This window comes from Blennius ocellaris (genome assembly GCF_963422515.1).
Source record: "Blennius ocellaris genome assembly, chromosome: 6".
In the NCBI taxonomy this organism is placed as follows: Eukaryota; Metazoa; Chordata; class Actinopteri; order Blenniiformes; family Blenniidae; genus Blennius; species Blennius ocellaris.
The window spans coordinates 10,795,300-10,812,582 of NC_137655.1; the positions used below are offsets into that span (position 1 = coordinate 10,795,300).

Sequence of the window (17,283 nt, forward strand, 5' to 3'; positions counted from 1 at the left end):
CCAACAACCCGCCCTTGGCTTGTGTTGATCAAATTCGGCTTTCCTATTGGTCTAGAACAATCACGTGTCAACCGTGGCACCTCTCGCGGACTAAAATGTTATTACGCCGTGAAGACGCTAGTTCTGCATAAAATCCCTCGCCGTAAATAATCGGCAGGATTTTTTGCGACGAACTTTTAGCTGTAAGCTTAACATAACTCCTTCTTTTTATGAACCAAAGATTGTGTAGTTCGCAGACGTCGGAACGGAATTCAATTTCTGAAAGACTTTTCGTGGTTCACCTTACGGCCTACTAAGGCTCTGATCCAGGCTGCCAAACCACCAAGTAAATCGTAAAAATGTCCAAGAAATTATTGATTTTCTGAACACATTTCTCAAGAGTAGCAGACACAACACAACAGACACCATGAAACATAGCAATGTCATTGTTATTATTTTCATCATATATATTCTGTGCCACAATACAAATAAACTATGCAGTTTAAACATTAATGTTATTATGGCACTCTCTTACTGGTACGGTAAGATGAAATTGGATTGAGATTCATTTAACTTGACATGTCTTAGCTCATGTCTTGTCTCTGCTGCTTTTTGTGTAATCCTAACCATGTCTCTCGTTCCAGGCTCCTTGACTTCCCTTCTTCATGTTTGATTGCTGTTCTTCACTCTGATGTCTTTCACCTGTGCCCCAGTGTGTGATTGTCGTCATCTGGTGCCTTTGGTTTATAATGGTCTTGTCCTGTGTGCTCTGGTTCTCAGTTTGTCTGTGTCACTATGTATCTGCATTCCAGCGTTTCTGTGTCCCTTTGCATTCGTTGGTTGTGTTTCTGTCCTCCTGTGCTGCAGCTTCTTAGTGATTTTTGTGGACTTTGCTCCCTTGAACTGAGGACTTTTGGATTTTTTTTTTTTTTTTTTTTTTGGGGGGGGGGGGGGGGGGGGGGGTGTTCATTTAGTCAATAAAATGAGTTTTTATTTCAACTACGGTTGTGTCTGGCATAACAAGTCTTTTTCACCTGACCTACACATGACAACATGAAGCATACCCATGAAACTCAGCACACACAATGGGAATTATGAAGCATGCAAGTGTGAAAAGAGTCATTTGTGCGGACCAACACATTCAGTGGCTTCTGCAGCATAAACGAAACAATGTAACCTGCAATATGTGTATTGCTGGCTGGCAGCGTTACTACATGTAGGTTAAGTGAGAGATGAGGCTATGATGTCAGTGTATCAGCAGTTTATTTTGGCCACAAAAACATTTTAATTGAAGACATAACTGATAAAACAACACCCAGCATGGTATTGACATATTTCCAGTGAGTCTGAGTACAGTGTCCCCAGAACAGGCAGGAGTGTTATAGAAACAAGTATATTACCATTAAAACTAGGAGATGAAACCAATAAACAAAAATGTTGTCATAACTTATCTTAACTAAAGAAACGTTTGCAAATGTGAAGCATTGCCTGTCTGAATGTGAGTGTGTGTTTTTCTGTCTCTCTTTGTTTGCACCGTTGTGACCCATCCAGGGTTCACCTACCTTTCTTAATCCAGCATCTGTGAGACTGATAATCCAGACTCCACGAGACCTCTGAAGGTACGTTGTGGTATCTGGGACCAAGACGTTAGCAGCAGGTCCCTTCAGGTGAGGAAGTTGAGACGTGAGGCCTCCGTGAGACTGCCTTTGACCTCGCCTCCAGGTCTCTGCTTTTCTGTCTTTTCAGCACTTTTGATAGGTAGCGACAGAACACTGCAGAACTGGAACACAAGAGCCCACAAGGACTGCAGCTTCAGAGATGCTCTGACCCAGACGTCTAGCCATCATAAATTGGTCTCAGTTGTGCAAATCGTCACACTGAAACCAGAGTCAAGAGTTCAATGATGCAGTAATAAAAGCTCACCAAAGAATTTCTTATCTGTCTGCAAACTAAGCACAAATTCACTTGTTTGTCATCAGGAGGCTGTCAGTGGATTATACTGTTGTGGCGAATAGCTGCATTTTCACTACGTTATTGACATACGGCTGGATTCACTTTAACTGCACTAATGTTTGTTCATTACAGAGGCCACTATCATGTGACGAATGGATTTCACTTTGTCACTGCTTCAGCGGTCCCCGAAGTGCTTTACAATGTTAATCACACTCACACTCACTCACACATCACTGGTGATTTCTCCAATGCAAGGCGCTCACTCCATCCATTGGGAACCTTCTAGGCCCCAATGTCTTGCTCAAGGACACTTTAATATTAAGGACAAGTACTTGGCCTGCTCAACCATTTGACCCACAGCCATCGTGCTGAGTGACACCTGAAATGTTTGGCTTTCCCAGTGAGAAATCCAAAATTTGACAGCATTCAAATGTTTCTTTCCACTTGAAAGTCAATAACTTCCTACTTACCAGTTACTTATGAAGGTGTCATAATTTTCTATTCATTGTTTTGATAGTTGGGGCCTTGATTTGTATTTGAATCCTACTGTAAAGTGTACATGTGTTTGATCATACTTTAATCAATGTTTTCTGGTAGCATTTAGAATGACATGAGGAACTAAGTACATCTACATGCATGCTGCTGTCAAGGTCCGCTAGGAAAAGCAACAACTGCTGCATTGCTTGAGTGATCCATCATGTCAGGTTTACATTTTTTCTGAGATACATTACAGTTTCATGAAGGCATAGTCCAACCCCACACTTCTGCATCAAGAATAAAACCTGACAGGAATAAAACCTGATGGTATTGATTTATTTCAGGTTCCAACAAGCTGATTTTCTCACTCTGCAGACACCAGAGCCTGGAAAGGTCTTTTCTTTTCTTTTTTTTAAGGCGAATACATTTTTGAGCTTTGATAAGGTCATCAAAAATGTGAGGGTGTTATACAGGATAATTGAACTTCTTTTTGTACCTTCAGACTATAGGAGGTTCAGTATATCATAAAAAAAATAATAATAATAAGGTGACATCAATTTTTTTAGAAGCAGGAGACTAAAGTAAATACCATGTTGTGCAGATCTCACATTTTCCACTGGTTACAATATCTGACAGACAGAAATTAGGCCAAGGACCTAAATTAGATTGTAATTAGGCCACAGACTCCATCTGATAAATTTTAATCTCTGAAGGGATTCACGTGGCAAGTGTCAACGGCCTATAGTGATCAGTATCAAACCTACTGTATGTTGAGTAAAAGACATTCACAATAGTGAGTGATTGGATGCACAGAAGCAGGAGCTTTGCATACCAGTAACATGTTCAATGATTTAAAAATGTAAAAAAAGAGTCCAGACTCTAAACTGAGCATAATAGCTGTGCCAACTAAGCTTGTCACTGGAATTTCATTATCAGGTTTGAACGGACTTTTCATTAACGTTACAACATCACTGGAAAAGTCGTTTTTCAAGCTACAAAGAGCCTCAGCTGCAACAAGACAGAGCCAAGAAGACCTTCACCTTGAGCTTTTATACCAATGAGTGAGTGAGAAAGAGTCATTAGACTGAAGGCCAAGTCTGTGCTGTTTAAGAATGCCATCATCAACACCTTTTCATAAAGGATGAGATGCTGGTTTCAAATAATGTAAAGAAGTATAAATGCACTCTTTTGTTGTCAACATTATAACAACAGATCTCTGAGTATGATAACTGTTTAGACATTCTAGGCTGTCATAATACACAAAGAGGGAATTATAACACAACTCTCAGGTATTGTAAAGTCCATTTTTCACTCCAGAAACACATTTCTTCATTTTTTTTTTCTTTTTCCTCAATTGAAACAGTGCCCTTAGGCATGGGTATGGATTGAGAAAGAAAACAGTTTTGGAAGCAATTTGGGTAATGTTTAGCTCTCACAAGAACATTTCATGAACAAGAGACCTCCGCAGCACATGCCTTTAGATTGAACTTCACACTGAAGTGAGTATGAACCATGTTATGTCTAGCATGCATGCATGCACTCACACACGTAGTGACAATTTATGAACTTTTTGTGCATTTTTAAGTGAAGGGAGTAGAAACAACATTATATTCTATTATAACTTAAATGTTTTGTGGTGAAAGAAATAAATGAGTAAGATTGTGAATATTGTCAACTGTGTTTTATCTTCCCATCCATTGATATTTGGAGCTATTTCGAACTGATACCAGAAACAAGGCAGGATGCCGGTCCACTGCAGGGGTAAAGATAGACTTAATCATGCTGGCAAACATTCAGTCACCAGCTACTTTAGCACATGCCTTCGGACTATGGAGAGAAGCTGGAGTATCCAGAGGAAACATATGCATCTACTACAAGGAGCACCTGCAAACTGGTCTCGTCAGCCAGCAGTTTAGAACAAGGAGCCATGCTTCTGCTGCCAAAACTTTAGAAAGAAGAAACATTTTTGTCTTTCTTTTAAAATGGAATAAAATGATGCATGATATGTTGCCAGAGTCCATGGGAAAAGTGGCTTTTAATATGTAAATATAAGGTAGTGTGCTCACCAGAAATAGGGAGAAAAAAAAACAACCTCCAAAAAAAACAAGGAACAAAGAACGTGAAAGAGGCGCTTCAGCTGGGTGCTGCGTTTTTTTCCTCTGCAGGGTTACAAGAGGAAGAATTACTGAGCTTTGCTACAGAAATTCGTTGCAAGATAGCATTTAATGATTTTTTTTTTTAGGGGGGGTTATGTTAAACAAATGCATGTACATTCAGTTGATAGTTTGTTCAGTTTGAATAATAGTTTGCTGCATTTACTATCCAGTAATTGCTGAGTTTGACATTTTCAAGAACAAATGCTTAGAATTAAGTCTATCCTTGATGTTAGTCTATCCTTGATATCCAATGTTAAATGTCTATACATTTATAATAGTAGTTAAAATGTTTCTTTTTCAAATGGAATTGATAGGATTTGTCCCTGATATTCATTCCAAATGTTTTTTAACATAAACAGCTCATTAACAAATCATCTCACTCAACAACTTGTTGGGCTAACCAAATTGTACGAGAACAATTTTGCTTATATGCTTTTGAAAACTTTTCTGGAGAAAATGGAAATCAAGACTGTTAGGAAGTAATTGTTTCAGTTTAGTAATGGCACTGTACCATACAACCTTGGGTTAAAGAGTTCTCATACATCCTTGGTGAACTCAACTATACACAGGAGAAATAGTCTTTCAGTTCAGTGTTATAGTCTTTGTCCGCATCTTCACCTGACATCTCTCAGCACTTTGCCTGTAAAACTGACAGTGGTAAATAATAAATATAGGATTATATTTTTTATAGTGGCAATTTATTTTGTGGTCATATTTGAACATCCAGCTTAAAAAAAAATACTGCAGCGAGGACTAAAACTAAAGCAGATGACCTTATTATCACAGCATGTCCTGCCTTTAGTGGCTCCGTGTTCAGACCAGACTAAACTTCAAAGTTCCTTTATTAATTACACGAGCTTGCACCATCTTATCTTTCCAACCTCATTGTTCTCCATGTGCCACCTTCGCACTCTCAGATCTAAGGGTCTTGGTCTTCATTTAATCAGGAGAAATGTACCAAAAACCAAAAAAATCAGTGGGTGGAAAAGTGTTTTCCACCAAGATTCGCTTAATTGGGACGAACCCTCTCTTGCATTTGATAAAACACAGTCGGGCTAACTCTGTCTAATTCAGTACCAGATATTCATTAGAATATATCAAAGTCTCTCTTTCTCTCTCTGTCTCTCCTTTCGCTCATCCTCTCTCATCGAGATGCTCACCCACCGGCACACACCCACTGTGACACACACTGCGCCCAGCACCGACAGTGCTGCTGGTCTACTTTGATTTAGAGTACAAGGTTGGATTAGGTAAAGTTTCTTCACCACTTGACTCTGTGAGTGTACTAGAGACATAAGAAAATTATGAGGCCAAATTCCAGAAATCAAAAAGTTACTGGGAGCTGCATAGTGGAGCAGTGGTCGAGGCTCTCATCTCACAGCGAGGAGGTCATTGGTTCCAGGATCCTCCTGCAGTACAATAATAAGCACATGATGTTGATTGGTGACCAAAAAACATGTATCCTGCCCTTGCCCATTGTAAGCTGGGATTGGCTCCAGAACCTCACCATCCTGAACAGGATGTAAGTGGTATAGAAGATTGATAGACACAAACTGTTGCTGGTTTGACAAGTGATGGAGGTGATGAAGATCATTTCGACCATATCTAAGCCAGATATAGTGTAATTGTTCAATATTTACTGTATGATTAATTAAAGTAAACCAGAAGCCAATTCAGTTTGAGTTCTATGCACTTCATGAAATGATTACAGAAATGCAACAATAGGCATTAAAGAAACAACATTCTGGAAATCAGGAATATCTGCATCAATTCGCTACCAGAGTATCAAGTGGAATTAGTCTACAGGGAAAGAGAAAACATTGTGGTGGTACTTTACAAAAAGTTTTTTTTTTTTTTGAAAACACTTTTTTTCTTTTACTTCTTTGGATTTTCTCACCACTTCACCTCGATAGCAAAAACTTGAATCCCATGATATGAAACCCAGTAAGTCGAGCAAAGCCAAAGGTAAATGGCCTTGCTGTTTCATCATTCATCTAAGATGATTCAACAGCTCTATTGATTGTCGCTGACTGCAGGTGAGCTCCGTGCGGTGAAACCTTGCTGTGAGTATAAAGGCAAGAAGAGTCCCAGTGATCCAGATGTCTGCAATGCACGAGCAACATGCAGCTGATTTTCCACCATTGGGTCCTGCTGGTCCCTTCTGCATGAGAGATTTTCTCTCATGCAGATTTTCTGTTGCTTTCCGTTTTCATTCAAAAATAATCATCCACTGATGTGTGAATTACATAGGTATGATTGAAAATTGAAGGACATTAACATTGTTGTTTTGGAAAGACAGACTATCACCAGCATACTATGGAAATGTTGTGACAATCTCATCTCTCTGCTGACGTATCATTAAGCTCATGTTAAATTAGTAATAAATGATAAACATTCATTACTTTAAAATGTTATGCATTGCTCCTGCTAAATATTCATCATGCTCCCGTATCGTTAAGCGCATGCTAAATTAGTAATAAATGATAATAAACATTCATTACTTTAAAACGTTATGCATTGTTCCTGCTAAATATTCATCATGCTCCCACTCTGCTCCAAAAACTGCAGCACACTGCATTTTATTAGGATGATGGCAGCTCCCCGATAAGGGACAAATTAAATAAATTAAAACAAAACTGCCATTCTCAGTCTGTTTGCATGCCTTCAACGAAATCTGCAAATGTCTTGAAAGCTACTAAAATGAGATGAATTGAACATGACAAGATGTGCCCACATCTTCGCCACAGATCAGATGGCTGTGACACAAGCACTTGGACTCAACCTTCCCCTAACCAAAAGTGACAGTCTTAAATAAATGTATTAGATGAGACAAAAGATTTAAACACCCGCATCCTCGTACCCTCCGAGCATCCTGGGACAATCTTGCAGGGAATCTGACTGCAGGGTAAGATGAATCTTATCAATTGCTTATCTATTCTGGGCTTTGCCTCAGAGCCGGCATCAGTAATTACAATTTATCAGGACTCGAAAGTCAAGCAACCAATGAAGATCACAGCATCTCTCTTTGAAAGATTTCTTGCGATTTGAACTCTGAAGATGTGCGATAGAGATGGAAGAACAGAGCACTTTATTTTCCACATGGTTTCACAATTTATTTGCATTTTTGTCCAGCTCTCCATGTACACACAATAGTAACACAAATAGCATGGTACTGTAAACAATTGGTGGACATATTTCTAGATTTCCAATAAGAGTTCTCATATCAGGTCAGACATTGGCCGTTCTTTAGTTTTGTTGTAGAAATTTGACGGAAAGTCATTTAGAACCTTTCTGTATTTTGAACTTACTTTTGCTCACACGTACCATATGTTCCTATGATGGCCAAAATATTAGAAACACTGCTCAAAAGAAAATGTTTTGGCAACTTGTAAAACAGACTCTGTGCAAGGCCACTTGGAGCACTTTTTGCCAAAATGGATCAAGCATGCCTACATACAGTCAGCTGTTGAAATACAGTTGTTGTGATGATGATGACATCGTAACAACCATATGTGCACAGCCATGGAGATTATAGTGTTGCTGGCAAAATACATTCAAAAGGAGGTTGGATAACACAAGATCAAATCTATACTTTGTGGAGAAACAGCTTAAACTCTGGTCAGTGTCTGCTCTCCTAACACCAGTAATGCATTCATATTTTACTACTGATCATGGAGAGTTTCTAAATGTACCCTGATGCTAAATGACATGATTCATATGAATGAGTGGACATTAAGCTTTGCAGGAAAGTCTGATGAAGACACCTGCACTCGACAGTTGTTGGAGCAAGAAAACATCTGGAGGCAGAGTGAATGGTGTCCATGACCAGTGATCAGTCTCATCAAACTTAAGGATCTATATGCAAAAATCAAAGCATATTTTCTTTATGAAGTAAAACATTTTGGAATAATTTGAAGATGGGAAAGTCAATGAAACAAAAAAAAATAAATCAAAAGAATCCCCGGGCAAAAAAAAAGAAGAAGAAAGAAAACACACTTTATAAATTTCCTTAAGGAAAAGATTTCTTTATGGGAAATATTTCTTTAACCCATCCTATTCATAGTTTACCTTAAGTACACATACTCGGAGGAGGCAGGTTATTTGTCCTTGTTCAGTGACCCACACTGGTCATGTGTCAGCAGTGGGACTCAAACCCGGGAACCTCTGATTATTAAGTATTCTTTGCAAGCAAATATTTAGTATTTGCTTTCTTTTTTGCCTTGAGCCCTGTGTTCATGGCATTACCAAAAAAAATTAAAATGCAGAGAGAACAGAACACTGCTCTGCTTTTCTGCCTGGCGACCTTGTGCTTTAAATTAACTTGTGAAATAAATACTTTAAAAAGCAAATAACTGAACTACAACATCCTAGTGATAAAAAAAAAAAAAAAAATTCCTGTAACAAAGACACTGTGTTTAGTCAAGTGGATAATTCTCTTCTATCCTCCTGTTTGTTTTGGTGATCAGTACTTTTCTCTATATTTGGTGAAACAGTGTATATGAGGTATGATTTTCATCATGCTGGCACCTTGTAATTTGATTGGCATTAAAGGTATTGTTTGTGGTTTTCTTGCAATCCCTCACTGTACCAGTTATCTTTTTTTTTCTCCATACAAGCTACACCCATATTAAGTTGCTCGATTTAGTTTTATATGTATCAGGGAGGGGGAAAAAATACTGCATCATTGTTTTGTTAAACTCAAGGCAAGCTTGCTTTTGGTTTCCACATATACACAACATATGGCATCATCAACAAAAAAACACAGTCAAACAGCAAAAAACTTGCGGTACAATTAAAACACTAGAAAAGTCATTTGAAAATAAAACCAAAATGGAATCAGCACTAACGTAGTGCATATACTGTCTTGTTTATTCTCAAAAAAAGGCTGCTTAGTTTACCCAAAAGGCTTGTAACGTTTCTGTCCATACAGATCCAGCATTGCTGAGTCAAAGTCAAATGTTCCCTTGTTCAGCTTTAGAATATCTGCAGGCTTGAGATACTCCCGTCTCCCTCACGACACAATCACAAGACAGAAAAAAACCTTGATGGTCCCTCTGATTCTTGAAACTCCCCAAAAAATTTAACACCAAAAAAACTAGACTTACTCCCTATTTGAGATTAGCTCTGTCTTCACCATCTCAGTTTGTTCGTCTTTCGAAGCTTGCAAACAGTGTTTTGACTGTTTAGTTTCAGGCAGTTAAAAGAAAAAAAGAAACTCGAGGTCCATGCCTCATCTTCACCTCCATCCATTTTGGTTCCTCTTCTTCCGAAGGTCAGCCAAAGCCAAACAAATTCTGGGCTGCATTGCACATTAGCAGCAAAACTGCACGTCATCGTTGAATTTTATTTATTTATTTATTTATTTTTTGCTGAACCCTGAACCCAACTCGTGAAGGTTGGTGGTCAGTTGTGTGTGACAGACGGACAGGCGTGGTCGCTAACGATCTGAATGCAGTCAGGAGTTGGTCTGAGGCCAAGCATGAGGCATAGCAGCCTGGTTTACATATCCATGTCTCCATCGTAGGCCAGGGTCAAGGGCTTCTGAGGTGGAGGAGACGTCTTGGTGGTTTTAGCTGGCTTACTGAAGGAGCAAACAAAAAAACCAATCACAAGAAAGAAAACCAAAGAGACTATGTGACTCAGTGACTCAGTTGCACAAGGCAGCCCAACTTGATTTCTGTCTTTACCCAGAATTCCATTATCTGATAACAGCAGCACACAGCAGACAAAATATCGGGAGGCATATAACTCATACTTGACAGGGTACTGGAAAGGCGCCAGCTTGGCTTCTAGATGTTCATGCTATTCTTGTTTTAAAATGTGTGTGACCTACAATAGCGCTCTTGTTTTTTGATGTAGAGCACAGAGAGTAATATAGTACATACCAGACCAGGAACGATAATGCAATAATGCAGAGTATAAGGATGAATCCAACTGCAGTCACGGCGTAAACCCACAGCTTTACTCTTCCATCTGTGTGATCAAGAAACAGTTTTTAGTGTGAGGTTTTAAATACACTTTGTACGTTTACTTCTTTTATCTGGATATCTGTAAGGCCTTTTCTTCCCCCCACAATTCAGAATATAGAATAGGTTTGCTCTCTTTTCCAACATGCAGCAGAGGAATAACTACAATTTCTTGGCAGCGTTATACTGTAGTCTATTGAAGTTTTTTTTCCCCTCTCTTATAAAGCACATAATGATGAGCCTTTCAAAAACATTGACCCAGAATGAATTCCTCCCCCATTCCAGGACCCTAGCACTACAAAAGCAGGTTCAAAGCCAGGAAAAGTCAGAGGATCTCTGGTTGAGCTGTTTGGATGATTTACATTTCAGTACCTGGGCCAACAGGTCGTAATGTCCACTCGGTAAAGAGGTCTCTGGCCTGAGATGGCCCGGGTTTTAATCTTCCGGAGTTGGTTTTCACATCGGCTTTCTTGTTGTTGTCCACCCCCGGGGTCCTGGTGCAATAGTCCAAGAAGCCGTGCGTGGTCATCACTTCAGTATAACCCTTCTCACACCCACACACACCACTCTGCATGAGGAAGGGAAGCAAGGTCAGGACTATATCATTTGCAGCCAACCAAAGATGACAGTTCTCATTACTTTCCCTTTTCCTGCATAACGCTGCAGCTTCCAGACTATACTGCTTCAAAGACATCCTAATCTTAACACAGGTCATCTTTTCCAAACTAATATTCAAGTATGTTCCTCAGTGGATAGCTGATGCCATTTTCCGGATTTGGAGAGTGATGATAAACCATCAGAGTTTTAAAAAAAAGACACTGAAATCAAATACCAGTCACAAGCCCAGATTTGCAGTTGTGTGTGCAGTTACATGGACGCACTCTAAGGGGCAGTAAGACTACAAGCAAAGACTATTATTTGTCATTTTAATGCAGCCGGTGTGCAGCCTAACCCCCCATATATTACAGGTGCAGTCCCAAGTTGACATGGATCCCACATTCATTGGTATTAATGTGATTATTCCTTAATGGCCTGTTCTACCAAATTAAAAATGTCATCTGTCAAAATCCATTTAACTCTCCATCTAGGATGTAGGGGCAGCTGGAAACAGCAAAAACAGAAGGAATTGCAGAAAGTCTGCTGATCAAAGTATGGTCAACTTACCGGTGTGCAGTGCGAGAAGGGTTTGGTGCACGGAGGATGGCAGTGTCTGAGCGTGGTTGGCCTTTTTTGCGGGAAACAACCCCCTGGAGAGAGACAACATGTTCTTATTTGTGTTCCCTTATACCCATTGATCACTAAATTAATGCATTGTCACACCTGATTAATGGGCTCAGTTGCCTATCATGGTCCCTGATCAATTTGTGAACATTTTAATTCCAACATGGAAAATTGCATGTCAAAATATCAAAGAGTAATGCCTCGGGTTCTTGCCTGCTCTGCAGAGGGAGCTTATTCCTACTGGGCTCATATTTGCCAGAAACACTTCCTTACAGCGATAAGGATCACATTCACCCACTATTTACAGCACATCAAGCCTGCCTAAAGCTTTCATTCCCACAGCACTATTACCTTTGTTCTTTTTCTCTACGCCTGTTTTGCTTCCCACAAACATGGATGCATGATTATATTTATATGGATTGAAAGCCTCCCAGCTCTGAGTCTGGTATATTGATTACCGTACTTATGTTAAGAGGCAGAGAGGAAATCAATGAAGGCTGCAACGAAAATAGGCAGATCAAATAAGGTGTTAAATTCAAGCAGAACACTACGCTAACACTATTGTTGGTGTGTGTGAGAATCTGCATATCAATGTGAGGGTGCAGTGGCGGTATGGTTCATACATGATCCTACAGCAGGTTTTGGGTGAAAAAATGACTCATGTGAGAAAAAAGTAGGTAAAAAATGTTGGCACACACATGCTGGTGGTTCTCAACCCTAAGGTCCAGGACCCCCTTGGAGTAAAGTGCCAGAGATCAAAGTAGGGGCCTGGGGCTGATCTGAGGTTGTTGAAATTACATTTGCACACCTCAAAGAAAACCAAAGTAAGACACTTTCCACAAGATCTAGGACCTATTGCTTTTATTTTGATGAGTGTGAGCTTCACTGTAACTTTGTGGCAAATTGGGGAAGGGATCTGCAGCTTTCCTTCAAGAAAATCTGGGTGCGCTTTGAAGGAAAGAAGGCTGGGATGCACTGATATAAGGTGTAAGACACAAATCACAGACAGTACTGTGCAATGCGAAAGTAAACTAAAAGGCATTCCATGCAGTTTTAGTAGTACTCCTCTCAGATCTCCACAAATGTTTCTTTTCCAATTATCTCCTGAACCAACAAGAAAATCTGTTCTAAATGTATTTCTGCACAACCTGCTACAACCACATCTGCCAAACTCACTGATGTGACAGCTTTTCTTTAACGGATAAAATAACATTCATTGTACTACGATAATACTATTGTAGAACTGCCTGAGTGAATTGGAGTGTATGAACTTGCTATGTTGTTCAGACTTAATCAGTTCATTGCGAGGGAAACAAAAACAGAGATGGGACACTGTCACCTGCAGTTCCCGTTGGGCCAGATTCACATTTCAGAAAGCAACCGGTGCTTTCACAAGAGGCTCTGCAGGAGCCATAAGGGGAAGCCAGAGGAAACTGCAGCTGCTCACCTGTGACATTGACACCATCTGAACGCTGGCACCACACCACTCTCTCGTTGTTGCTCCAACCTCCTGTCCTCCACTGGTAACTGTGGCATTTTCCTCCTGCGAGGAAAAGACAACGCTCATTAGTACCTTGAGTTGGGCATCCAGACTTCTCGTCAGGCTCCTATAGACATTAACCACCCCTTATTTCTGCCCTACTACTTTCTAGCACAAGCTGAGACATATTATGGCGGCTGTGAAAGGAAATAGAGCTACTTTTCTTCCAAAGTATTGTTTGATGAGACAAGGGCATCTTTGGAGAAAATGAGATGAAACTGGTTGGAATAGGAGGGAGCTATCGGGGAAGAATGATTTGATGAAAGGCACATGAATTAGATTTTATCTGATGAAGAAAATCTCACCATATGTGCAAGGTTGGTTTTCAGGGCAAATTTACAAACATGCACCACAGTAAATAAATAATCTAATCGAGGACTACAAACTGTACATTATCCTCAACAGGTGCTAAAACTGCTGTTTTACGTCAGGGACAAAACACACACTTGACTTAAATACTGTGTGGGCGATTATAGCTGTTTTATTCCACTTGGACAGAAATTAAGTACTAGAATACTTAATAAACATTATTCTGGTGGAAGTCAGTAAAACAATAAAATTCTTCAAAACACCTGCCTATGTTTCTCTGGTGTTATATTGAACGCCTTCACTGTAACGTTCAGGCTGACAGTTTCAGTAATGCCTTTGCAGTTACAAATCACGAGTCAGTTATAGTGGAGCTGATCATGTAGAAAACATTTTGTAATATCACCTTTTAACCTTTCACCTCCAATTAGACAGGTTTATGTTGAGTAGGACCCCAAAGAACCCTTTAATTCATGACATTATGAGATGTTGACAGTGGGTCCTCTGTGTTTGGTGACCGTGTGAGCAGTTTTCTGTCATGAATTTTTAAGGTGACCATGCACCGACACACTGTATAGCTTTGGACTATCGTCTGAAGGACATCAGCATTAAGGAAAGACTCTTTCTGTAGTCCTCACGCAGGTCTATAGTTTCTTCCACACTCCTCAAAAGACAGTTTTCCCACGCTTTTCACATTCCAAGTTCACACCAGAAAACAGCACGAGTGTTTCCAGTAAAGTTGTTGATGAGCTAATTAACCCCTCCATGTACAGGATTAGTAAAAACATTTTGACCTCTTTCGTTCGCAAAAATAGTGTGATTTCATACACACTGGAGCGGAGATCAAGTTAGTCAATAAAATCTGCCAAAAAAAACCCCCACATCTGATTTCTCCAAAAGCAGCTCAGATTTCTGAGCCCTGACACAGCTGTAAAGAGACATTCTCACGTAGCATCTGAACCCAGCTTGTGTGGTTAAGAAAACATCACATTGACCATTTTCAAAAGGTTAAGATGACAAAATATGATATACTGAAGCACTTGTTTTGAGTCATTCTAATACCAGCTAAGAAAGGTTATTCCAATATTTGTTCTTGAAAACCTACAAGCAGAGAATGTAATGTGACGTGGAGTTGTATGGACTTTAGGGGAAAGTGATGCTATTAATGTCCATAGTACATCATTTTTACAAGTTTATATTTCACATGATAGATTCTTGACATACAGACATTTATTCTGCCTCCTTTTAAAGGGGTATGACACATTTATACAATACATATGGTTTCTTCAGTACCTTTACAAGGCTTGGTCTCAAACACTTGATGTGGGCAGCTGGCCTGATTCTCCATGACCTGAATGATGACGGCTCTGGAGCGCGCTTGGCGACCGGTGGTCTCAAAGCTCCGCCCCTCCAAGCAAGTCAACTGGCAAGAGCTCCATGTTGACCACTCAGTCAAATGGCAGTCTCCTGAGGGCAGAACAAGACACAAGAAAAAAAATAATCAGTGAAAGCACAATTTAGCCAATAACAATGTCAAGACTTTCTCCTCAAATACATTGCGGGTGGTTTATATTCAGCTTGCCGACACTATTTCAGGGATCATTTTATTGGCTCCCCTGCTAGCTCCTGGAACATTTAAAAGAGATCGAAAACAACTTCAGCACACATCTGCGGCTGATAATGTACCGAATGCACAAACAAATTACTCAGACAGCCCAGTGGGTATTCAGAAGTAATAGACCAACCTGAGTTATAAATTATACAATACAAGCTATAACTCCAAGCCCAACTGTAAAGGCAACCAGCAATATTGAAGTATGTTTCACAGGAGAAGGAAAAGTCATTTGCTGTAGTTTGGAAATATGTTTGCAGGTGGACATAGTCCTGTTCATGTACTCAGTGAGTCAACAAGCAACATGTGAGCTTTGTCTCTTTCTTTACTGCTGAACACACACTCTTTGATGGGGTTATCCTGTAGTGATAATATCACCTGCAGCAACGGCTTTGCAGTCAGAGCAGCCCTCAGATTCTCTGCCCTGAACACCCATTAGTGACTGTCTGTGGACTGAAGCAGCTCATTATCTTTTATCTTTATATGGACACACTCGATCAGCTCCTTTCCCATGCTGCTACATCTGTGGAAACACGCTGTGGTGAAAAGCGGCACTCCACAGCAAACATACGACCACACACACACATGAACACTCGCCATATATCACGCTCATGTGGACAACCTCTCCCCAGGTCCCTATACACCACTGCCTGATATCTTCACACACACACGCACACACACACACACACACACACACACACACACACACACACACACACACACACACACACACACACACACACACACACACACACACACACACACACACACACACACACACACACACACACACACACACACACACACACCTGCTCTCACCATCAAACACTCCTGATCCTGTGCCAAGACTCACAGCAAAGGCGGCTTGAGTGATGAATCAAGGAAAGGATCAGAGGAGAGCGACACACAGATGAACAAAAGCAAGCAAAGCAAGATGGTGTGTCTTTGTAGCAGAAGCTAACAAAAGCCTCACATGGCAATAACCATGTAAAGGAGGACTGGGAGGACTGATTTTATCAGATGAGAATAATCACCTTTCTTTTAAAAGGGAAAAAACAAATCTGATACAGTACAGTATTTCTAGTGTGGCTGCCATAAGTCTGAGACAGTAAAGTTTCATTATAGGTTTTCAGTGTATATAAACTTGACAGTGACAAGGGAAGCTGGTCGTCACAGCTGTCAGCTGGTCAGCAACACCTTCACTTAAAGCAGAAACCATGCACATTCAGCCATGAAAAATAGATCAGTCAGTATCTCAGGATGACACTTGATCATCATATACGAGCTTCTTGTTACCAAGGGGATTTTTTGCATTGTATAATTGATCCTTTATAAGGGATATTCACTCATGACACATAAACTTTACATGGATTTATAAATGAACAGTAAAAGCAAACTGTTCCTGAAAAGGAGCAGTTTAAAGGACCAGACAAAAAAGAAAAGCGAAAAAAGAACAGAAGAAAGAAGCACCTAGAAATGACTGTGTTGTATGTGGTGCTATATAAATAAAATTAAAATGAAGTTGAATTGGAATAAAAGAGCAAAAATTTAAAAAAACAGGGGGGGGGGAGCAAACTGCTCCACTTCAATTTCTATACAAAATGTCTTCATTATTACATTCAAGCATGGCAAAGTCTGTGGAGTGATCTGTATTTTACTGTTATATGATGAAAATGTAAAACAATCAAAGTTATATAAAATATTTCTCTTTTTTGTTGTTGTTGAATTTTTCCATATTTCTTTTTGAGTCACTTTACAGCTACGACAAGACTGGTGTCCCCCCACCCCCTCTTTATTCAACAATGAACAACTTGCCTGTGGCTGGAGGTCAACGGTTCTCACTGGGTTTGTATGGGTTTCCACAGTTCTGTATTTATCTTAGCTGGCCTGACTACATCATTTTACTTGTACTGTGTGTTCATAATGAAGAATCATTCAGACAAAGAAAAATTAGAAGGAATTGGAATAAACTCAAAAACCCCATTTTGCTTGGTTATCTAATTTTCTTCCACATAGGCTCCATTTTCAATAAACAATTGGCATAATGAAAGCTGTCCTTACTGAAATAGCTTC

The 17,283-nt window shown here is 39.9% G+C and overlaps 1 protein-coding gene across 1 annotated transcript in view; it reads right to left on the bottom strand.

The window, feature by feature from the left end:
- Positions 1–10,064: 10,064 nt before the first annotated feature.
- The window catches only part of thsd7ba (thrombospondin, type I, domain containing 7Ba), a gene marked incomplete at both ends in the record, with an annotated part of 155,919 nt that continues 148,700 nt past the window's right edge, over positions 10,065–17,283 (bottom strand). The window contains 6 exons of the mRNA XM_080498156.1: positions 10,065–10,146; positions 10,451–10,538; positions 10,904–11,099; positions 11,696–11,778; positions 13,200–13,295; positions 14,892–15,065. Of these exons, the coding sequence (XP_080354282.1) occupies positions 10,065–10,146; positions 10,451–10,538; positions 10,904–11,099; positions 11,696–11,778; positions 13,200–13,295; positions 14,892–15,065 (719 nt within the window). The remainder of the gene's footprint in view (positions 10,147–10,450; positions 10,539–10,903; positions 11,100–11,695; positions 11,779–13,199; positions 13,296–14,891; positions 15,066–17,283) is intronic.